Here is a 24,713-nt window from a genome sequence, read left to right as displayed (position 1 = left end):
GACATTATAGGGCTTTTAATATGAAGTCTTTAAAGAAATCTCTATATTTGGTGTTTGAAAAATATATCTTTGTCCTGAGTTAAATTTACAACCAATTCATATTGATTGTACTTTTCATTTTGGTCAAATTAAATAAGAAAGAACATTTTAACATACTACCCTCTTATATGTCAGTTAGCTGTGGTTCTTGAAATCTAGAACCTGATGTTAGAGTTCTAGGAGAATTCTTTTTGTAAGTTTTCTTCTTCTACTGAAATGGACATAAAAATGATTTGAAGGTTTAAAGGAGAAAAGCAAGATCAATTTTTATTTTATCACTTCATCAGTTTCATATTCTTATCTCATTATGTCATCAATTTGATAATCTGAGAATTATTTCCTGAACTGACATTTTTATTTTTTTACACCCCACCTCATTTCAGAAAAGTTTTTAGGTAACTCATGAAGCTTTTACAAGGCAGCTTTGAGAATGTTTTCCACCCGACAGAAGCCTGGCATTCCTGATTACCACACAGATGTGTAGAGTAGGCCTCATTTGGCCCTTACCAGCCACACTACAGCACCTCAATAATTAGTGGTAATTTCATGACCAAGATGAGGCATGGTATTCACACTGTTCATTCCAAGTTTCAAATTGGGCGTGTTCCATACAGAAAATGTACAAAGGTGAATAGAAATCATATCACCTACATATACCTGATTTTGTAATACTTTAGTGCCTATCTTTCTCAATATACATATGACATAGAAATTCATAGGTATACATTTTATGTATATATATATATATATATACATACATGTATATATATGTGTGTATATATATATACCAAAAAAATCATAACATTCAAACTTTAATAAACTTCTTTTAAATAATATATTGTAAACTTTCTCTGTTAAATAGTATTCTTTAAAAGTATTTTCATGGATATTAATAATTTTCTATAATTTTGTGGTACATCATATTTAGTTAATTTCATCTTGCAGAAGATTTATTTCCGTCATTTTACTATAGGAAACTACACTATGGTAAATATTGTGGCTTAATTTTTATTTGTATATATTTTCAACTGAGGGTATTTCTAGCTATATTTGTATGTGTATGTATGTTTCATATGTATAAAATTATGGCAAGTTAGAATTTGAAGAGATTGAAGTTTCTTATTTCATAGTTAAGAAATTGAAGTAATTGGAATGTATAACGTCTGCCACCTATTAGTGGTAGAGCAAACAGCAGTTAAGAGATTGAGCTATAATGCGCTTAGTGCAAGGCCTGAAACATAACAGCTAATGCTTATTGAATACTTACTAAGTGTCAGACCCTGTTGTAAGCACTTTATACTTGTATTAATTGTTTTAATCTTCACTACAACTGTGTAAGGTAAGTACTGTTATTAGCCCTGTCATATTGTTGAGAAAACTCAAGATTTGAAAGGTTAAGTTATTTGCCTAGAGTTACATAGCTCATGACTGAGCCGGGATTCAAACCTGAGTAGTCTGGCTGCAGAGTCCATGCTATCACCACTATCCTGAACAGCGCAATAAATGCTAGCTCAGTGTTTGAGCGTTCAGTAAATGGTAGTTTGTTTCTACTGCACAGCTCTGTAATCCAGAGGTGGTTTTGGTTCCAGTATTTTTTAGATTTTTGAAAGATAATTTAATGCATGTACTCTATTTTATATAGCACTCCTATTGGGGTTTAGAGCAGCACCTCATAAGCAAATGCAGTGAAGCATGTTTGGCTTTATAATAACTGAGATTTAAAAAAAACAAAACAGGGCTGGCCGAGTCGCTCAGATGGTTAAGACCTTGCTTGGGAGCACCAGCTCTGAGCAGAAGGGCTGCGGTTTGGATCCCACATTGAGGGCCAGTGACGCTTGCCCTCTACAGCTAAGATGATGTACAACAGCTCGACCTGGAGCAGGGCTGCTGTGAGTCGCTGCAGCAGGGCTGCAATGGGTTGCCGTGAGCTACATGAGTGGCTGGCAGCCAGCGTGAGCGGCTGGCAGCCGGTGTGAGCTGCCGGCAGCCGCTATGGGCAGCCGACCAATGACCGGCGACCGATTGCCTCACCCGGGAAGAGCACAATGATCATACCAACATGGGCCAGTGAAGCGACGTCCTCCACAACTAGACTGAAGAACAAAACAGCAATTTGTTTACCTGTCTGTTCCCCTTCCCCGATTCCCCAACGCTGTTCCCCTCCCCCCCAATTTCCCAATAAAATCTTAAAAAAAAAAAAATCTTTGATTTAAAACAAAAACTATAATAGTCTGATGTCAGTTCATGCATCCAAATGGATTGTGAAAACCTTTTTCCTTTTAGTATTGCAGATGAGGGATTGTGGACCTGCATAAAACTCTTACAAGAGTACCAGGCATTTAGAACACACTCCATATATGTTGGTGGATACTACTACTACTACTACTACTACTACTACTATACTACTTATTATCAGATACGTATATTCTTACATGCATAGGAAGGTGGTGAATCATATAGTGCCGAGCAAACTTTCCTCACAACATGACCAGAGGAGGGGAAATCTAAGTGTTGGAGTCTTTCAGCCGTTCTTCCCTAAATCAGAATAAGAGAGGGTTTAAGCGATAGCCTTCCATGTCTCTTCCTTGTCCTAAGTGTAGGCAGGTCTGGCTCAGTGCTCCTGTCCTTCTGTCCAGCTGCACTCCCAATTGTGCAACATATAATTTGAGTCTCCAGAGCAGCTTAACTTGTATGTTCAGCCTTGATTCAAGTTTTCCCGGCTCTATTACAGCCCGTTTCTTTTTTTTTTTTTTTCATCTTTATTGAGAAATAATTGACATATAACGTTGTTTAAATTGAAGGTGTACAAAGTGATGATTTGGTACATGTATATACTGTGAAATGGTTATCACAGTAAACCTTGCACAATTACCTTTTTTTTTTGGTGGTGAGAACATCGAAGACCTCTTAACAGCTTTCAGGTATATAATACTATATCGTTAACTGTAGTCACCATGCTGTACTTTAGATCCCCAGAACTCGTTCAGCTTATAACTGGAAGTTTGCGTCTCCTTGTTTCCCTCACCCCTTAGTTCCAGACCACTGCTATTCTACTCTGTTTCTATGAGTTTAACTTTTTCAGATTCTACATATAAGTGAGGTCTGTACTATTTGTATTTCTGTGTCTGGCTTATTTCACTTGGCATAATGTCCTTCAAGTTCATCCATGTTGTCACAAAAGCAGGGTTTCCTGCTTTCCTATGGCTCACACACACCACACCCACACCCACCCACCCCCCCCCACACACACGTTTTTCATCAGTTTATCCATTGATGGACATTTAGATTGTAATGTCTTGTACAGCCTCCTTCTTTAAACATGAGCTCACTGAGAGAACAATGGTAACTCATCATTTCCGCAGATATGACTAAAGACTAAAGTGATTGCATTTGACATTGAGATACATTCTCTTCCCACCATTTTAATTGATGAAAAACGAATCACAGCCATTATAACCATTTATGATGATTACCAAGAAATGTTCTAGTTCGTATAGTTTTATAAAAAGTGTTATACATTGATTTTAATTATGTGATCATATTACTTTTATTGTAGTCTGATCCAAATGTAAAATTTTTAAATGTCCCTGATACGTACATTTACTTGAGTTTAAATGTATTCTCTATCTTTGGAAATATCCCCTTTGAACTGTTTGAAGATGCTATATGTAGGTTGTTCTATCCTTCTGCATATTAGAGTCGTATTTGTCTTCCCCTTCCCCACCCCACAATAATTGGACACAACTTTTGTCTCTTCTTCTGTAGTTCAGTCTCAGCTCTTTATCATCCCCAATAAGCTGGCAGGGCTCTTTGAGATTACCTTGTCAAACTGATGTAGAGAAGTAGAAAGAGTTTGTTGAGGGAGAAAATGGGGGCTTATTTATTTGTATTTAACAGTTTTTTTATCCATAACTAAAATATAAGATACGGAAATATCTGTTCCTTTTCTTGTTGGAAAGGAATGTGTAAAGTCTACAATTTGTGGCAGAGCTGTTAGCCTTATTTGATCTTTAGGGGTATGTGTGTTTTGGGATTTGTGGTATAGTGTGTAAGAATATGTGGTGCGAAAATTAATATCATTTTAAGTTTATTTCGTATTGCTTGATCTCATAGAACATATTTGACAGCAGGCACTCCCTGTAGCATTGTGTTGGAATTTGGCATGCAATATTTAATAAGCTCTAGCTGTTTCATCTTGGACATTTTGGTCAATATCTTAATGGTAGTAGATGTTGAGTGTAAATTCCAGGGCTGAAAACTTGAAAAGGAGGATATAATATATAATCACCAACTGATAAAGTGTTAAAAAATACAGTTATTTGTTTGGCACGTGTTCACTAACTTTTTCACTTGACAATATTATTTGATTTAGGATCTTAGAATTTGAACTGCATGGAAATCATTGATAATTTTGGTATTTATTTTTTTACAGAGAGGAAAAAGGAAAATGGATGAGTGAAAAAGTATTATTTGTTGTATTTTAAAACTTGTATTTTCTTTTCTTTTCTAGGTTGCTGTTGTGAAACTAAAAAATGCAGATAAGGTATTTGCCATGAAAATACTGAATAAATGGGAAATGCTGAAAAGAGCTGAGGTAAGATTCTAATTATTGGAATATTTAAATAATATTTTAGAAGTATTTATTAAGAACTATAAAATTATTGAGAGCCAATAGATCTTTAAATATCATTTAGTAACATTTTATCTGATGACATATTTTAAGGTCTAAGAGACAAATTCAACAATTCACAATTGTGATATAGTTAAGAAAAAAGTTATGACTCATGGTACTAATTTAATATTGTCTGAAAACCAAATGGAAATTCTTGTAATAGGAGACTTACACATTTATTTTAAAAGGATGTGTGGAAAACAGTTTTCTTTTATAGGAAAAAAATTTGTAATGATTGATTTGCAATGTGATGTAACTTGTTGATATCATTCAGCATTGATCTGTATTCTACGCCAAGCAAAGCTCAGCAGGTGTTTTGAATATGCCATCTAAGACTTCTATTTATTGCTGGTCGTGCAGTGAAATTTGTTTTATATTACTAAAGAATGATAGTAAAATCTGCTCTTGCAAAAATTGTCAGCATTTTTATGTTGGTGCTAGATTGGAGGGAGAGATTGACTGGAGTGATGTTAAAGCTAGTAATTGGTATGGTCAGAACTGACATAACACAGAAATTTGGGGTGGGGTTCTGGAGGTTTGCTGCGCTGGATCACAGTGAATGGCTGAATGGGGTAGGGCACTTGGACCTCAGGGAAGAGCTACTGGCTTTGAAGTATTTCTAAGTATTTCTGTACTTTAACTTGTAGAAGGAAGGGTCAGATGGCTGAGTAGGCTGAGTATTAGCTCTGGAGATTAGTAAGACCTGTTAAGAGGATAATGAGAAATTAGCCCTTAGCGTCTTTCTTTATCTACCAATATTTGCAGCAACCTGAAAAAGAACAGACACATAGGGAAAAGTGAAAAACGTTTCCATGGTGATAAATATGATGGTAGTGAAAGTAAATACTTCAGTATTTCTTTCTTTTGGACAATTTGGAAAATATAACAAAACACAAAGAAGAAACCAATGAGCACTTGTATCCATCACCTAGAATTAATCAGTAACATATTTGGCAACTTTGTGCTTTCAGATTTTTTTTTTCTATGTGTCTACTGAAAAAAACGCACTAATGAAATACAAATACATTCTTTGTAAAATAAATAATAGCACATAACAGATAAAGCTATGTACTCTTTGGCTACACCCAACCCAAGTCCCGCTCCTCTCTGCCTCCCATAGGTAATTACTGTGCAATGATATCTGTTTAAAAAGTATCTGGAAACTTTCTGGTATATGTACCAGTGCCCATTATACTCAATAACTTCAACCTTTACTTTTGAATTTTCCTAAGACTAAATTGCCTTACTGTCACTGCTTGGATTTTCCAGGTAGTAAGCACTGAGATTGAGGTTAATGTGCCGTATATTTGTTGGGGAGTTCTTTTGAAATCTACAACTATATCTACAACTATAGAAGGGAAAAGAAATGAAACATAATTTATTGGGGGGAAGTCAGAATGGCCCAGTAGCTTCTCTTGGTGCAGCAGGGGGCCATGGAGCAAATGGTCCTTTGGAGTTACCCTGCATGGTGCGAATGACTGATCTTTGTGCCCTGCCTCAGTCAGTCATTGGTTTCCTCTGAAGGACATGGCTTTGGACTGGTAGTAGGCTTCCTGCAGCTGAGGCAAACCCTGAAGGGGCTGACAGCACTGCCAGCAGCTTATTAAGAAATAGTAAATAATTATGTTCTAATTGTTTCACAGAAGTCATAATTGTAGTCAACTTAGTGTTTCGGAGTTGGAACTATTAAAAAAATTGAGTTAAAGTTTTTACTTATTTCTTATGCTGTTGGATAAGTTGGAGAAGAATCGTGCAAAGGAAGTATCACTGTGTTAGCTTTCATTACTGACTGAAAAAAGTGGCAAAATTGAAGATAAAACAAGATAATTGAAAATTAAATATTATTTTGTTGAATTAAAAAGCATTCATATAATCTGGGGCAACATGGAATAGATGATTCTTCTCCCTGTTGCTCCCATTGAGTACAGCTGAAGACCCTGCATAAAACAGACATGAGAAAGACTAACAGGGAGAAAGAAGCAGGTGGACCAGCTAGGGACCTTGGGGTAAAAAAAAAAGGCAAAAAAAAAATAAAAGCTCCTTTTCTCCCCCAGATATCCAATCTTTCTGTCCAAAGTAAATAATTATTAAGAATTTCTTATTTATTTTTAATAGAAAATTTTACTATAATGGCATCATATTAAAAGACTGATTTTTCCCATTGCTTTGATCATTCAATAATATATGTTGGATTTTTCCATTTCCATATTCATTGATTTATCTCAGCCTTTTTAATAGCTTCCTTATACTCAGTGAATATATTAGTAAGTTGATTTTTTTTAAAAAACATTGATGGTAGCAGGATGGCTCATCTAAAAAAAAAAAAACAAAACATTGATGTTTAGATTGTTTTTACAGTTTTTACTATTTTGAACTATGCTGTAGTAAAAATTTTATACATGTACTTTGGAGTACTTTTGCAAGTTTACTCAAAATGTGAATTCTCCATAAGGTGGAATCAAACTATCAGTAAGTTCAGTTATTTCACCAAATCTAACTATGTGTGGTTGGCAAAGAGAATTTCACAATAAGAGAGAAAATAGTGCATCAGAACTAGTCGTGCCACCTGAGAATTATATGCAACGTAAGTAAAAATAAGAGGGCCTCTGAAATGCTGTTAATAGAGATGTCGCTGTTGGCTACCCTGAGGTCATCCAGTTTGTGAATACTGAGGTTGAAGTGATTTTAAGAATAATTTTTATACTAAGGGATTTTCATGTTGTGCTGACTCTAGAATTTATCCACTTCCGAGATTAAACCCCTCAGTAATGGAACTCCTGGGTTTGGGGGGGCAGGTATACATTAAACTTTGATAGCCATTGCCAAATTGGTTTCTAAAAACGTTGCAGCAGTATATCTTTGCACTCATAGTACATAAACGTGTTTGTTTTTTACTCATTTGCCAATTGTGGATGTTATCAAGTGATTTGTCTCTTTTTTTTTTTTTTTAAAGATTTTATTGGGGAATTGGGGGAGGGGAACAGCGTTGGGGAATCGGGGAAGGGGAACAGACAGGTAGACAAATTGCTGTTTTGTTCTTCAGTCTAGTTGTGAAGGACATCACTTCACTGGCCCGTGTTGGTATGATCATTGTGCTCTTCCCGGGTCAGGCAATCGGTCACCGGTCATTGGTCGGCCACTCACAGTGGCTCCCGGTAGCTCATACCAGCTATCAGCCACTCATGCTGGCTGCCAGCCACTCACGTAGTTCACTGCAGCCCTGCTGCAGCCTACGCTGTCGCCGGCGACTCACAGCAGCCCAGCTCCAGGTTGAGCTGTTGTTCATCATCTTAGCTGTAGACAGCGAGTGTCACTGGCCCTCAACGTGGGATCTAAGCCGCAGCCCTGCTGCTCAGAGCTGGTGCTCCCAAGCGAGCTCTTAACCAGCTGAGCCACTTGGCCGACCCATCTCCATCTTGAATTATGTAAATAACCCCATTTTTTGCTGACAAGTTAAAAAATGACCTATTTCTTGTTTGGTTCAGCCATAAAATATAAAAATGGAGGTTTAAAAGTAAATTGATGTCTTGGTGTATAAGAACTAATACTGGAATTCTTGCATTTTGCTATTTAAAATTCCACTTGTTTATCTTTTTTTTAAAACTGAAAAAATTTGGCTTTTTCATCCCTCAAATGTTAGAGAGAATGGTTCAGTTACTATTTGAAAGAATTTCTCTGTGATAATACTTTATGGGTGAGAGAAGTCTTTATCACTAATAAAAGAGAAGCCAGTCATGAGTGCATTTTCTTGTTTTAACACATGATTTTCAAGTATTCAGGAAATGTTGATGTGCCGTATAGGAATGTTCTGATCGGTGCACCTATGGGTCCAGGGAATAGAAGCATGTGACAGTTTTGCAGAATTATTATCCTTTATATGTGGTCCATATTAACTTCTGTTTCAGCATAGGTATTTCTGTTGCTCTTTCGCATTAAACAATAGCCCATTAAGGATAAAATTCAAACAATATGTAACTGAATATTAAAAATGTAAAACTGCAAAAGTCAAAACCATCATTGTGCAAGCAGAATATTTGGTTGAATAGAAATCGAGTGACAGAATCTGAAGAAGTTATGTAATCTCCAGTAACCCCTCCAACATGTTTATTGCATTCTTAGAGACTCAAATATTCTGTTTTGAAAGGGGAAATATTACAAAAAACAAAAACAAAACTTTTTTTTTATTTTTTAAGCTGAGCCATCCTGCCACCTGTTGGCAACTCAGTAGCAACTCAGCTCGGGCTGGGCATCGAACTGCTGTTGCTCAGAGCTCGCACTCTTGCATGAGCTCTTAACCAACTGAGCCACTCGGCCGGCCTAAAATCTTTATTTTTAAAAAAAGATAATTGAAGCAGGTGTTATGACAGCCTTTTACCATGTTGACTCCTTGGCTCAACTTTATGAGCCCCATAGAATACATGCATCGTGGTTTGGTTCATGCTGATCTAGAGCAGAGTGTCTCAACAGTGGCATTCGTGATACTCCATGTGTGCCAGATAATCCCTGTGAGACTGACCTGTGCGTTGTAGGACGTGTGGTCGCATCCCTGGCCTCTTCCCACTAGGTGTCAGTAGCATTACCCCTCCATTGTTATAGCTAGCCGAGGACAATGACATGCTGAAGCAGAAAAGGAGACTGCGTTCTACAGTTGTAAACTTAGCATCTGAGGCATTAATAGGAAAAGTTTAATACCTAAGTATTTACGGATAACGTCATATGAGGTCTGGGATTTGCTTTAAAAGTTTTGTATGTGAGTGTACACACACGTGCACACACATATGTGCATGGTGGGAAGGTGGTGGTGAGTGGGTAGGACTGTAGATGAAATAAGATTGAGTGGTAAAATAATTGTTGAAGTTGGTTAACAAGTACATTGTGGAGAGGGGGCTTTTTTTTTTAACTGTTCTCTTTTGTATATGTTTGAAGTTGTATATGATGAAGTTTATTTTATGTATTTTAAAAAATTAATTTTTTCACTGAACAGTTTAGAAGAGATTAGAACCTACTGAAGTTTAACTTGTTCTGGTGACAAAACGTCTTTGGAGCTCAATTTAGTTTGGAGTTATCAATCAGATGTTTCTTAGATTCTAGCTGGAATGTCTCTAAAATTCCAGATAGATGTTATAATAAGATGAAACCAGGAGAAAGGGGTTGTAGGCACCTTTACCACCTCTCTAGAATGTTAGCAGCAAACTACCACCTCAGGTCAGTTAAATTCTAAAACAGAATTTAGTGGGGAGTATGTCAAGTGATTCTGTTTTTACCTTAAAATAAGCCAAGGCATAATGTTAATAATCTAACTAAAGGGTAAAACTGCCCATTTATTTGGTTTATGCTTTAATTGTTTTTAGTATTTCCTCCGGTGATGCTATTTAGTGCATGGCTTTAGAAATTCTATTTGATCAAATATAGTTTCTGGAAAATAAATGGAAAAAAATTAGAGTACCTAATTAGGGTTAATTAGGTAATGTTATTTGTTTTGTATATCACAGCTATTGAATTTACCTAGTGGGAAATAAATTATTGAGCACCTACGATATAGAGAGTACTGCACAATGATTTTTCAGGGTGTATGGAATATGGCATAGCCATTACGAAAAATTAGGTAGGCCTCTCTACTGATATGAAAAGCTGTTTAGATGTATTGTTACTTGAAAAAACAACTTACAGAGCAGTGCGATCTCATTTGTGTAAAGAAAAGAAACGATGGGGAATATGAGATACCATATGAATAGTGTGTGTGTTTGTGTGTGTACATATACACAGAAGTTTTCTGAGATGATATTCAACAGAGTTTATATGGTAACCTCTGGACACAAGTGGACAATGAAAGTGTGGGGACATGACTCAGGGAGACCTTTGGTTTCTACTTTACCTTTCAATTCTTTGTGAGCTTTCTGGCATAGTAGTTTTTTAAATTCAAAATTTAAAGATGATATAGAATTATAATGTAGCATATAAAATTATTTTTTATTTTTAGCCACACATTTCTAAAGTTCTCCAGGACATACCTTTATAATATGGAAATATTCTCAGAATCAATTAAAACTTTTACAAATCAATAAGAAAAAGACAATTCATTGGAGAAAATGGGCAAAGGGGAGTGAACAATTCAAAGAGAAAGCTCACATGTCTAATAAGCATGTATAAAGTTATTTATCTTCACCTGTAATTAGGATTATGTTAATAGAAGAATAATGAGATATTATTTCACACCCGTCATATTAACAAGCACTTAAAAAGTCTAATAATGCCAAGTGCAGTTAAGGATGTGGGTGAAATGGGAGATTTCATACTCTGGGGTAAGCGTAGTAATTGGTACAACACTTAGGAAAGAAAATTGGCTATCCTTGGTAACACTGAAAATGCTTCAATGTAGCATTTCTATTTCTAAGTTTATACCCTATAGAAACTCTTGTACAAACTCTTTGCAACATTATAACACAAAAATGGAAATAACCTATGTTTGCATGTTTAGGAGGGTTACATAAATAAATTTTGGTGTATTTAAATGGTGGAATACCATAGCAACTAAAAGGAAAAACAAATCATGATTGAGTAAAAAGTAACCAAGTTGCAAAAGGGTAGATAAAATTATGCCATTGGTGAAAAATTTCAAAACAAAACAATTCTGTTTTGTTTGGACACATATATGTGTGATCAAAGCATATGATGGGAAGAATAAACACTAACTTCAGATTATTTATCAGGAGAGGAAGGGGGAGGAATGTGACAGGAGTAGAAAGGCTACTACTGGAGCTTGTATCTTATTTCCTTAAAAAGATCAGAAGTAAATGTGGCAAAATGCTGACATTTTTATTATCTGGATGGTAGGTTGGACCATGATTGTTAAATGATTCTGTGTATTTTCCTGATTTTTAAAACTATAACAGTATTTTTTAATATAAAATATTTTTAAGTGTATTCTTCCAGTTCAATTTCTGAGAGTGCTTTAAAACTTGACTTATTGAAAGCTCACATTGATATTGGATATTATGTCTTTTCCAGAACAGAAAGCATAATAAACATATTAAGCAATTGTTTTCATAATATATGTCCTAGTTTTATATAAAGTGTCCTCTATCTAAAAAAAATTTTTTTTTTCCTTTTCAGACAGCATGTTTTCGTGAAGAAAGGGATGTGTTAGTGAATGGAGACAATAAGTGGATTACAACTTTGCATTATGCTTTCCAGGATGACAATAACTTAGTAAGAATCATTTTATTCCAGTTTTATTGAGAAATAATTGACAAACATCACTGAATAAATTGAAGGGCTACAGCATAATGGTGTGATTTACATATACAGAGGGTGCCAAAAAAATGTATACACATTTTAAGAAAGGAAAACTGTATTAAAATTGTAATACTCAATATATACCAATAACAAAAGATGAGTACAAGTCATGTTTGACTTTTGCAATTACAAGAGATGCTCAGAGTGGTCACCGTCAGCGTCTAGACACTTCTGATTACGACGAACTACTGCTTGAGCAACGTTTATCAAAGTGTCCACTTGTATATGTTTTTTTGGCACCCCTGGTATTGTGAAGTGATTACCACAATGGGTTCAGCTGACATCCATCTTCTCATATAGATACACTAAAAAGAAAAAGAAGAAAAAAAAGGAAATTTCTCCTTGTGATGAGAACTCTTAGGATTTATTCTTACCAACTTCCCTATATATCACACAGCAGTGTTAACTATAGTCACAATGTTGTGGATTACATCCTTACACATATTTATCTTATAACTGGAAGTTTGTACCTTTTGACCACCTTCCCCCAATTCCCCCTCCCCCTGTCTTCCTCCTCTGATAACCACAAGTTTGACATCACATAAGTCTGACTTCAATCTCTTTGTATGAATTGGTTTTCCTTTTTTTAAGATTCCATATATAAATGAAATCATACAGTATTTTTCATTCTCTGATTGACTTCAGTTAGCATAATGCCTTCAAGGTCCATCCATGTTGTCACAAAGGTAGGATTTCCTTGTTTTTTACTTTTTTGTTTTGTTTTGTTTATTTTTATTTTTATTAAACTTATTGGGGTAACATTGGTTAGTAAAATTATGTAGGTTTCAAGTGTGCAATTCTGTAGTACATCATCTATATATTGCATTGTGTGTTCACCACCCAGAGTCAGCTCTCCTTCTATCACCATATATTTGACCCCTTTTACGCTCTTCTACCAACTTTCCAATTCCCTTACCCTCTGGTAACCACTAAACTGTTGTCTGCGCCTATGAGTATTTGTTTGTTTGTTTATTGCTTTCAGTTTTATATCCCACATATGAGTGAAATCATGTGGTTCTTGACTTTTTCTATCTGACTTATTTTGCCTAGATGATAATCTCAAGATCCATGTATGTTGTTGCAAATGGCAGTATTTCATTTTTTCTTATGACTTGAGTCATATTACATTGTATAATGTACCACATCTTGATCCAATCATCTATCAAAGGACACTGGTTGTTTTCATGTCTTAGCCATTGTGAATAACATTGCAATGAACATAAGGGTGCCTACATCTTTACGGATAAATGTTTTCAGATTTTTTTTTGGTATATACTCAGAAGCAGGATTGCTGGGTCACATGGTAATTCTATTCTTAAGTTTTTGAAGAACTCCCATACTGTTTTCCATCATGGCTGTACCAGTTTACATTCCCACCAGCAGTGTATGAGGGTTCCTTTTTCTCTACAACCTCTCCAATACCGCTTGTTATTACTTGTCTTGTTGGTAATAGCCATTCTAACAAGTGTGAGGTGGGATCTCACTGTGGTTTTGATTTGCATTTCCCTAATAGTGTGAAGCTAAGCATTTTTTCATACATCTGTTGGCCATTTGTATATCTTCTTAGGAGAAGTGTCTGTTCAGGTTCTCTACCCATTTTTTAATTGGATTATTTGGTTTTTTTGTTAAGTTGTATGAGTTCTTTATGTATTTTGGATATTAGGTTAATATCCTTGTTTTTTTTTATGGCTGAATAATATTCCATTGTATGTATACATGCACCACAACTTCTTTATCCATTTATCCATTGAGGGAAACTTAGGTTGCTTCTATGCGTTGGCTATTGGAAGTAATGCATATGCATCATGACAAAATAAGGAAAGAAGAAAAAAGTAGACTTTATATATTATGCATTTAAGGCACAGTAGAATGTGGGTTATTTTGTTAACGAATTAAATGACAGCATGGTGTTTATTATGCAACTTACTACAGCTGTATTAATAGAATACAGTAAATGTCTGCATCGCCACACTGAGCACTAATCACAACACTCCTCACAGGAAAGCAGCCGTCAGAAAAGTTAGGAAATTTAACACAGAATATCTCATCACAGCAGAATTCCTTCATAAAAATAGAAAATGAAAATGAGGGTGCAACTGTGGTAAGTTCCTGAGGGGCTCATTTAGCCAAGCAAGGAAAGCCATTTACCAATGTTGAGTTAATTAAATCATGTTTGATTGCAGGAGCCAAAGAAACGTGTCCACAGAAAATTAACTTGTCTAAGACTATTAGCCTTTTGGCAAGAACAGTTGCTCAAAGAATTGAGGACACTGGGAGTAACATCGGTGGTTGATTATAAAACCAGGGGAATGAATTTGAGCGGTTTCTTTTGGCTCTTAAGTCGAAAGATGTTACCGATTCTGCTCAGTTATTTGAGGAGTCAGTGCTGAGTTTGAAGTAACTGAGGAATTAGCCTTTATGAATAGTTTGCGTGGAATAATTATAGTCAGTAGTACTTTCAAAGAAGTTGAGGAAACACTAATTTGGCATAAATTGAATTGGAATCTGCTAAGATTATTACAGTTGAGCGTGAAGAAAGTATGTGTGAAGCAGAAAGAGGCTTATTTGGATGCATGTGTAGATCATGTGAGAACATTAGGTGCCGAAAGCCTGTGGATATGCATGGTCTTATGAATCAAAAGGTAGTTTGCTGTAAATATTTGAACCTATCATGTGTTATTGAACTAGTAGTATCAACATTGAAGTTCATTCCGTCTCACAGAAACAACTATTATCATTCCCATGAATTTTGGTGAGAAATGAAAGCTGAATATCCTGACTAGCTATACAGTACAACTGTTCAGTGGTTTTTTCCCATTGGTAACATCTTATTGCTATATTTTGACAAAGGGCCTAGGTTGAAATATTTCTGAACAAAAAACCCCACCCTCAGTCATTATACTGAAATACTGAATAGCTTTGGAAAAATAGCTTTTCCTATAGACTTGGTATGTTTTTAAATAAATTTAACATATTTGGCGATATCCCTGAAATAATATCTCCATTCTGTAATAAAATCACTTTAACTTTAAGGAATTATAACTGACATATAAATATCTTCTATTTAACTAGACTTCATGCTAAGTGATACACTGCAGAGAAGGTGTTATTATGGTAGTTATGTAGATGAGAAAACAAAGTACCAAAGAGATTAAATAATTTTCGAAAGCCACTTAAAACCCAGAGTCAGAATTTGAATACAGGTCTCCCTGACTACAAAGCCTGTCCTTTTGCTATGTCTAGTTTTCACTCACCTTAAAAAATAACATATAATAATATACTGCAATGTAATGTAATATAATCTATAACATAATACGTGTATATATAATACATGTTTGTAAAACAATCTAGAAGATAACAGAAAGCTATGATATAGTCTACTATAATTTCACATTTTTGTGTATATTCCTGTCTCTTCTTTTGGGCATATACACACAGTAAAGGAAAACTCTGTTGTTTTTATTTACATTACACGCAGTACTCTCTAAATACTACTTCACTGCTGACATCAAATTGTGTGGGTACTCCACACATCAAGCAATTCTGTGACAACCAGCAGCAGGGCGTCCTATAATATAACTTAACTGAATTCTGGCACTACCTGGGGATAGGGTCAGATCCCACAGGTTAAAGGTTCAGCTCTGTAAGACTTCTCCCCTCACCACCCAGTCACAAGTCCAGTATGTTACTTGTTCTTCTGGCCCACAGGCTATAGAAGGGAGATTCCTTCTTGGGGTTCAGTTAATTTGCTAGAGTAGCCCACCTAACTGAGACATAGCCTGATGGAGAGATGCACAGGGCAAGGAATGAGGAATGGTGCACACAGCCTCCAGTGCTGTCAGTGCTACCACTCTACCAGGGCCTCCATGGGTTCACCAACTTAGAAGCTCTCCGAACCCATCCTTTTGGGGTTTTATGAAGGCTTCATTACCTAGACACAATTGAGTGAATCATTGGCTTTTGATGATTGATTCAACCTTCAGTCCCTTTCCCCTCCCCTAGGGGAGGGACTAAAAGTTCTAAACCATTAACCTTGGTTCCTCTGGCAGCCACCTCCCATCCTCCCATTCTTACCTTTCCAAAAGTCACTGCATGAACATAAACTCAGGTGTGGTTGAAAGGGCTTGTTATAAATAGCAGAAAACACCTTTATGTTGTCACTTAGGAAATTCCAAGGGTTTTAGATCTGTGCTCTGTGCCGCAAAATATATATATTTCTTATAAATGATGGTATCACACACACATACCCATAAGAGTTCACATCTAAAATGACTTGGCTTCTGTTTATATGTACCTAAGAAAGGAAAAGTCCATTCTGATATTAGTACACGACCAGAAACAGGAAGAGAAACACATGATGAAAATTACTGTATTCTATGCTCCAGTGGTCTCCAAATGCTGATTCAAGTGCTGGTTACCCGTCCAAGTTGAAATAAGGGAAATGGAATGATGACGAAGACGAATTTATTCAACATAAAGGGCTGTCTTATATTCTGAGTTTTTAAAATCTTTTTTGAAGACTTAAAATTTCATTCTTCTATGAAATGTTGGTAAAACTGTGGTTTGTTGTCGGTGGTGATGTTACTCTTCTATATTGTTTCTTTGCAAAATACAACAAAACAATGGTAACCCTATGTTGTTCCCTTCTCCAATTATTAAAAATTTTATTTTACCACTTTATGAAATTTTACAAGCTTTGTAATGACTGCTGATGATAATCTTACACAACTTCTTGTTGATTAACAACAAAGGTATTTGACCTAGTGCTGTTGGACCTTGGGCTACTTTAAATATATTATTTTTCACCCTTATTATGTATTGAGTGTGTTTTATTTTTTTCATTTCCAGTACCTGGTTATGGATTATTACGTTGGTGGGGATTTGCTTACTCTGCTCAGCAAATTTGAAGATAGATTGCCTGAGGATATGGCTCGATTTTACTTGGCTGAGATGGTGATAGCAATTGACTCAGTTCATCAGCTCCATTACGTACACAGGTAAGATGCTCCTTCCTTGACTATGGTGGAAGCCGTCATGTGCTTCTATAAGCGGAGGTCTATTTGTACCAAATTTATTAATCATGTACCAAATTATACATTTCTCATCAACCAAAGAGCTTATTCTGAGATGCTTTTCGTTGTTTTGCTTCGTTGTTGTTATTGTCATTATTTGTCAGCATTAAACAATTGATGTGCCTATTATACAACTATGTGCACGTATAACATGTATTTTCACTTCCAGTCCCCATTTCAACAGGATACTGCTGAGAAAGCACTCTTATTTAAATGTACATATAATTTCCTTCTCAAAAAAAAATATGCATGGGCCAATATCCTTATAGTTGAGTTTTATATATTGATGTTAGCCAGAACTTTAGGCCACAACTAGTAAGTTCATTTGCTAAAAAAGACCCATATTATATATTTTACGTTTCTCAAGAAAATACTTTCAAGGATTGTATAAATGTTAAAATATGTTTTTGTAGAAAAGCGATAATTTTGATAACTATGGAAAAAATGTTTTATTTGTAAATCGTTTGACAAGTACAACAATTTATTTAAAAATTTCCATACAAATGTGTGTTTTGTTGTATGCAGTTTACGATGGGAATGAAAAGAAAAAAATGGGCTCATTTACAAAGTGATTTTTCATACAGGATTGTTCTTGTACCTGTTGACACACATTAAAAATCTCTGTGTAAACAGCCCATAATAATTTATGTGTAATAAAAATATGTTAAATGTATTGGGTGGTTTAAAAGGCAGTTTTACATTTTAAAAGGAAACAAAGGAAATCATCACAGAGTTACAGGTGAATTAATCATTCAAAGGAGAGAGTTTGGGGTTGTGTAAAATGTGAGAGAGTAAGGCGATAGTAAGGAGATAGTGGGTAGAGGGATACTGCCACGTTAGAACAAATTGGAGCCATTTTCTAAGACAGTAGTCTGCAAACTCGAGCGTGCATCAGAAGCTCAGGGAGTACTTGTTAAAACCCAGACTGTTGGGTCACCTCCAGAGTGTCTGATTTGAGTAGGTTGGATGGGGCTGGGGAATCGGCATTTCTGACACCTTCCCCGGTGATGCTGCTGCTGGTCCAGCAACCACACTTGGAGAACTTTGGCTCTAAGACAGGAGCGACTGTTCTTTTTAAGTTGTGGGTGGTAAGAGTAATCTCTGTGCAGAGGCCGTTCCTGTTTCAGTGTCTGTCCCTGCAGGATGTGGGTGCCTTATGCTTATTGGTTTAATTAAAATGAAGTTCTAGGACATTATTAAAGGTAGAATTTTTTTATTCAGAAGTTTGTATTTATGAGATCTCAGTTTGGCTCTTGCCTATTCCTGTGCTTTTCTCTGTTGATGTCTGATAGTCACAAATTTTATTGAAACTAAAAGCATGAACATGCTTTGAAAATTGTAAAGCACAGTGTAATTTTTAAGATGGCATTGTAGTCTCAAGAGTGAATTATAGGATGAGCAACCAAAGTACTGTTTTTGTTGTTCAAACAGTAACCCAAGTTCCTAGTTGAAGAAAGTCATTTAAAAATACTTCAAAAATATCATTTCATTGAACATTTAAAAAATGTTAGTCTTAGACTCATGGAGTTTAGAGAAACTTTACCTAGTTCGTATCTAAATTCTCAACAAGGAATGATTGCTTCTGAAAATAATTTAGCTAGATAGGAGATAGTAAATATGAGTTGAGGTATTTTGTTACTCTCCCTCCTGCCAGGCTTGTGACAAATATTCTTGACTGATCTCAGGACCCTTTCCCACTGATTACATATGCAGTCTTACAGTTCTTCTCAGCACAACATTCCTGTCTTTCTGATATTGACATGTGGCTTAAAATCCATTTCAACCCTGAGCTCTACTTAAGCACCTCTAGTTTTACAAGGTACTTAATGTTACATGAACCTTATTTACTCCATTGTTGGCGAGATCTAATATTATAGAATTCTACTTTATGTTAAGCTCAATTTCTGTTTCTCCTAATCATCAGTTCTAGTTTTACCTTCAGAGCTAGATATAATAATCTGATTTATCTTCCAGTTATCATGCCTTCTGAAGTCATCTCTTCTATGGGTTAAACATCTGTAGTGTCTCTGTTGTCAAAATTTACATACACATTCTCTCCGTCTGTCTAACACACGTGTACATCTACACACACACACACACTCACACTCACACTGTGCCCACTCCCTTACCTCTTCTCCCTCCCTCCTTGTCTCTCCCTTTGCCCTTCAGTGGATGTGTCTAGTGTGTCAGTGCATTTCTTAGAATGTGATTCCTGTTTTCTGGATTGACTGTTTTCAGCAAATGCTTTACTGAGGAAATATTTATTGAACCCTCTTTGGTAAATAGCATTGTGGTAAACTATGTGAAATTTTAAGTAACTGAATATAGCACATAGTCCTGACTTTTAAGAAGCTTTCAGTCTGGGGACACAAACATAAGACATAATAAAAATTAAAGTAACACAAGTTAAATAATCATTTAGAGCAAAAATATAAGAGATGGAGTGAGCCTGGCTTGTGAATTGCTAAATGAATTATACAAGCAGATTACAATGAACTCAGAGAAATGAGTGATAAGCTTAATTCTCTAGGTCATTTCTAATTGCTGTTTAACTCTTACTGTGTGCTATGGACTTTACCTATGTTATTCTAATTCTTAAAACCATTCTGTGATTTGGATGTCATCTAAAATGGATGTTGCTCCATTTTATAGACGAAAAAGTCCAACCTCAGGGACATGTTGAGTCAGTGAGCAGCATGGCCTAGATTAAAATTCAAGTCAGGCTGATGCTAGAATTTATGCTATTTGTATAACATCATATTGCTCGTAAGAAAAGCTTTAATGGTGGGGCTTTGAAAATATTGAGACCACTTCTCAGCCCTCTTTCCCATTTGGCTGCAAAGATGATAATAGCCAGGCCTTGCTCCCCACGTAGAAGATTCTTTTCTGAGGGATTCTAAACAGAGGAAGTGAAAAGATGTACAATTCTGAAGTTGGGATATTCTCCCAATGAAACAGCTAAGCCAGATTACCCAGCCATATGGCACATCCCATCAGCTTTTTAACACCTTACTATAAATGTGAATATCTAGCCAGGGATCTCCGACATCTGTGGAAAACCTTTAACATTAGTATCCAAAATGAGCATAAACAAATGGAAGAATAGAAACTTGGGGAAAACCTAACTTAAGTGAAAAGAAAGTCCTTCTTCCCTAAATGATCATTAATATTCTGAGAAATAAGAGAATTTTTGGCTTATATGAAAAACATAATATCAAAAAGGGATACCCAGAGAATTACAAAACCTTTTAAAATTAAAACTGATAGTAGATTAAAGAAAAAAAAAACACCACCTTAGTAAAAGAGTTAGATGGGAAAGTTGAGGAAGTGTTCTAAAAAAATAGAAAAAGTCAAAGATCTGAGATGCTGGAAACGAAAGTAAAGAAAATTATAGGCTCATTCAAAGGGTAGACATCTAAATAGTAGGAGTTCTAGAAAAAAAAAGAAAATGAAGAGGATGAAATTTTCAAAGAAACAAAGAAAAATTTTATAAAGCTGAAAGACACGGATTTCTTTATTTAAAGGATCCACTGAATATTCAGCACCTTGATGGAATATAGACCCCCCCTTTCCAAGGCACATTGTATCCCTGAGGATGGTACAGAGTAATGAGATGAACTAATATAAACAATACATGTAATAAATGACCATTTGATAATTTATTACATGCTGTGTTAAAGTATAGGATACTATGCATTATTAAAATATTTATATTTGCCTTGTTTTCTCCATTAGATTTTTAGCTTCTATAGGCATAGACTGATGTTTTTCTCTGTTGTGCTCAGTGGATGCATTTTATGTCTGTCTCGAGGTTTTCTTCATTTAAACCTGGAACTTTGTGGTTGTTTCAAGGTTTTCTTACTAGATGTGTTTAATAGGTTGCTACAATGTAGCCCGCTCTTGTCAAATGATATTTTAGGAACAGTTGCTGTTGTATCTGGTATTTAGACCACAATTATATGTAAGCTTCAAAATTGGTTATGTCAGTTGCTATTGCAGTGTTTTTATTTTCTGATAGTCAAGTTATTTATCTAGTCTTTTATTCCTTTCTTTCTCACCTCATTCCATGATGGAATTAGGTAATTTAAAGTAACAATGCATACAATAAAATGATGGCAAAATATGTGGAGGACTGAAGAATCACGAAATTGAAATTATATCTAAAAGTAAAGAACCTAAGCCAGGATAAAATAACTAATGAACAGACATTGTCAAGTTATGTTTTCATACTTATCTTTAATTCTTTTTCTGGTATAGTTTTTTTACGTGAAAATGTCCAAATTTCAGATCAGTCTAAGATCCTGAGGGCTCAGGCACACTAACGTTTGGTTGAATAGAATCTCTCGCTGGAGGCAGTTAAGCTAGTTTCATGGAACTTAATGGCATACATGTGCTTTCCTGTATTTGTTTTAAAGTTAAAAACTGTCTTGAATAAATTCTTAGGATGGAATGTATTTTTAGAAGTAATATCTCCTTACCCTAGTTCAAAAATAAACCAAAAAACCAAAAACCTAAAAACAATTCACTATTCTAGAATTTCTTCATAATGCCTGTTTTTTCCCACTGGAATTTGTTTCATATTCAACATTTGTGATTACAGTTTTTATTAACCTAATCTTAATGTTAATAACATTTTATATAATATGGTTAAGTCTAGGGCAAAGTGTCCTCTGATACATTATAGGAAATGAAACAAAGCTATTTTAATAGAATTTGTTGGGGGAAATACCACAGAATTCAGTTCTAAAGAGTTTTTCATCCCTTATCCCATAAGAATTTTATTAAGTATAGGTATGTGCTGGGCCTCCCCCAGCTGGACTTCAGGCTGATTTCATCTCTTTCAGCTTGGATTTGTGGTATGATTTGGCAGTTATCCTCTTGGTGTATGTAAAATCATTACACTTTTACAAAAAGATAGAAATACTTCAAGGCCTAAGGCCAATATAAAACTCCCTTCCTCACAGGCCAGAGTCACATTTCAAAATTGGAATTTTTTATACTGCTAATGGAGGAAGTATTTGTATAATATCCCAAAATTACTGAAGAATATATGAATAGATAATAATAGTTAAAAATTGTTAGCTATGGGTGAACTCAGGATGTGAATCATTTTATATAAAGATAGTCATTATATTGCAGTGTATTTGGTATTTCAGTAATTACGAGGAATTCAAAGTTAGAGGGAACAGTCCCAAAAGACCACCCTTACTCCTGACACCAGTTGCGGGCTCAGGGGGTTCCCAAAACCACCCTCAATTTTAATACTTTGCAAGGACTCACAGAACCCACTGAAAGCTGTTCTATTTACAGTTACAGCTCACTACATGGAAAGTGTACAGATAGATTAAAATCAGCCAAGAGAAGAAGCACCTAGGGCCGGGTTCGGGAGAGGTACCAAATGTGGAGCCTCGCCCTCCTCAGTGTTGCATTAGGAGAGTGTCACTTTCCCGGCATCCATGTGTGACAGTGACAATGGAGTATTGCCAACCAAGGAGCGCACTTGAGCCTTTGGTTTACAGAGTTTTTTGAGGGACTCAACATGCTGCCTGCATGACTGACCTTGTCTCCAGCCTTTCCCAGAGGTTTGGATGATACTTTGTAGTTTCCAGTCCCTTCTGGAGGTAAAACTTAAGCGCTACATGGCCCAAATAAATTACATCCGTCATAAGTTACACTGTTAGAGGGTCTGGTGGCCAAAGCCCCCAGCAAACAAAGACGACATCCTGTGAGGCACTGGGTAAGATTAGTTCTTCTCTACTCAGGCCTCCGTCTGGCCGTTAGCCAAGGCTTTCTCACAGCAAAATAATCATATTTATCTGGTCATCTGTGGTTAGCATAGCATTTATATGATGGACACAGCAGTGGTGTCAGTGTGAACAAGTCTGTCACTTGGAGGAGCCAGTGCAGGGTAAGGGTAGACTTCAAGAAATGACTTATCCATCCTATGAAGCCATTATATATATTTTTATATTTTGTACTAATTCAGTTACTTGTTTCTCTGTTTGCTGTACTGCTGTTGCTCCATATGATAAGCTCTTACAGAACTATTTAATATAGAAATTAGCTGATGGCTCGCTAAATCTAGTTCTTCCTCAGGCTGGTTATTTCATTAGATCCTGTGGTGGCTTTAACTATGTCTCCCAGTATACCTAATTATCATGATGAGTATTATCTTAAGATCTGTTTACATAATATGGTTGAATCTTACCAACAAGCACAATATTTCAGTATAGCAGTAGATGTAACTTGAAAAATAAGAGTCCAAAGATCCTGTCATGTTACCAGCATCTCACTGAGTCATTAACCAGCTAGTCTATCATACCACATGACTAAATTGTCTCCCAGAGTGATGCCACTCAGGTTTGCAGGCTTTCATTTGACCATGGCAGGTTCCAAAAGCAGGAGTGGTCTCCGCAACGTATGGCTTCACCCCTTCAAGTATCTGGTGTAATTGAGCTAAGAGACAGTGTCATCTCTTGCTCTGAGCCTCTCACAAAGCATCAGTTTAATACTGGATATCCCTCATTGTAAAACCCGTTTATGTATTCCTTTACCCTTAGCTATTCTTCCATCTCTCCATTTATCATTTATTTTTGTCCAAATTTCCCACCTTTTGGAAGGGAAGTTAGGTTCGAACACTGTGCTGGCCCAAAGTGCTAGCAGCAATACTAGCCTAGCAAGTGCCTCCCTTCTGGTGCGTTTATACAGTGTAGGATGGCATAGATGCAGACATGGAGAGCTATGTCAGCTGCTGGGCAATCCAGCAATGTTCCCGTCAGCCATGGTTTTGCCAGATAGGCCTAACTCAGGCTTGTCAGGACCTTAGGAATTCCAACATTAAGGTTTAAAGGCATAGTTAGAGTTTCTTGCTTAGGAATTATCCTTGCTTCCAGCACTTGTAGTTGCAGCCTCTGCGACCCTGCATTATGCAGGGAGGAGATGTGTAGAAAAAAGAAAAAAGATGAGGTGAGGAGGGAAGAATTATGTAATCATACCAGCATCCCCCTTCACCTCTTTCCCCAGGAAAGTGGATTACACAAATTTATACTTGTTATATATTACTGGTGAAATTTTCTTTTAGCTATGATTTGCTACTAATTTACCACTAATAAGGCTTTTTTTTTTTAATGGCCTTGATATTTACTTTGCCTGGTAAAATATAGGTACAATAGGCTTTTAATATTAGTATCCATATCCCTCTGAATTTTTTTCATATTATTATTATTATTATTTTTAGCTGAGCCATCCTGCCACCTGCTGGCAGCTCAACAGCAGCTCAGCTCGGGCCTGGACTCGAACCACTGTTGCTCAGAGCTTGCACTTTTGAGTGAGCTCTTAACCAACTGAGCCACTCGGCCGGCCCTTTCATCTTATTTTTATTTTCATTTTGCATACTTCTTTTGTATGCAGCAATTAGTTGTTTTTACTTGCTGATTTAAAAAAAACCTGTGACTGTCATTAATGATTATTTACCTATTTGTTTCAAGAGTTGTGTTATTTTTGCAATATATTGCCTTATCAGAAAAAGTCAAGTGAATAAGTAAAATTTTGCAACAAATAGATTTCCACGAAGACAGGCGTACCTAGATAACATAGCAGTTAGTTAGAGGAGGTCATGAGGATGTGGCCCTCAT

At 36.0% G+C, this 24,713-nt stretch overlaps 1 protein-coding gene across 1 annotated transcript in view; it reads left to right on the top strand.

The window, feature by feature from the left end:
* CDC42BPA (CDC42 binding protein kinase alpha) overlaps positions 1-24,713 on the top strand; it is a 156,114-nt gene that overhangs the window by 6,792 nt on the left and 124,609 nt on the right. The window contains exons 3-5 of the mRNA XM_019659017.1: positions 4,550-4,633; positions 11,825-11,920; positions 16,856-17,004. Of these exons, the coding sequence (XP_019514562.1) occupies positions 4,550-4,633; positions 11,825-11,920; positions 16,856-17,004 (329 nt within the window). The remainder of the gene's footprint in view (positions 1-4,549; positions 4,634-11,824; positions 11,921-16,855; positions 17,005-24,713) is intronic.

Source organism: Hipposideros armiger, unplaced genomic scaffold, assembly GCF_001890085.2.
Source record: "Hipposideros armiger isolate ML-2016 unplaced genomic scaffold, ASM189008v1 scaffold_293, whole genome shotgun sequence".
Lineage (NCBI taxonomy): Eukaryota > Metazoa > Chordata > Mammalia > Chiroptera > Hipposideridae > Hipposideros > Hipposideros armiger.
Note: the sequence above shows the minus strand (reverse complement) of the source record. Positions and strands in the feature narration are given on the sequence as shown.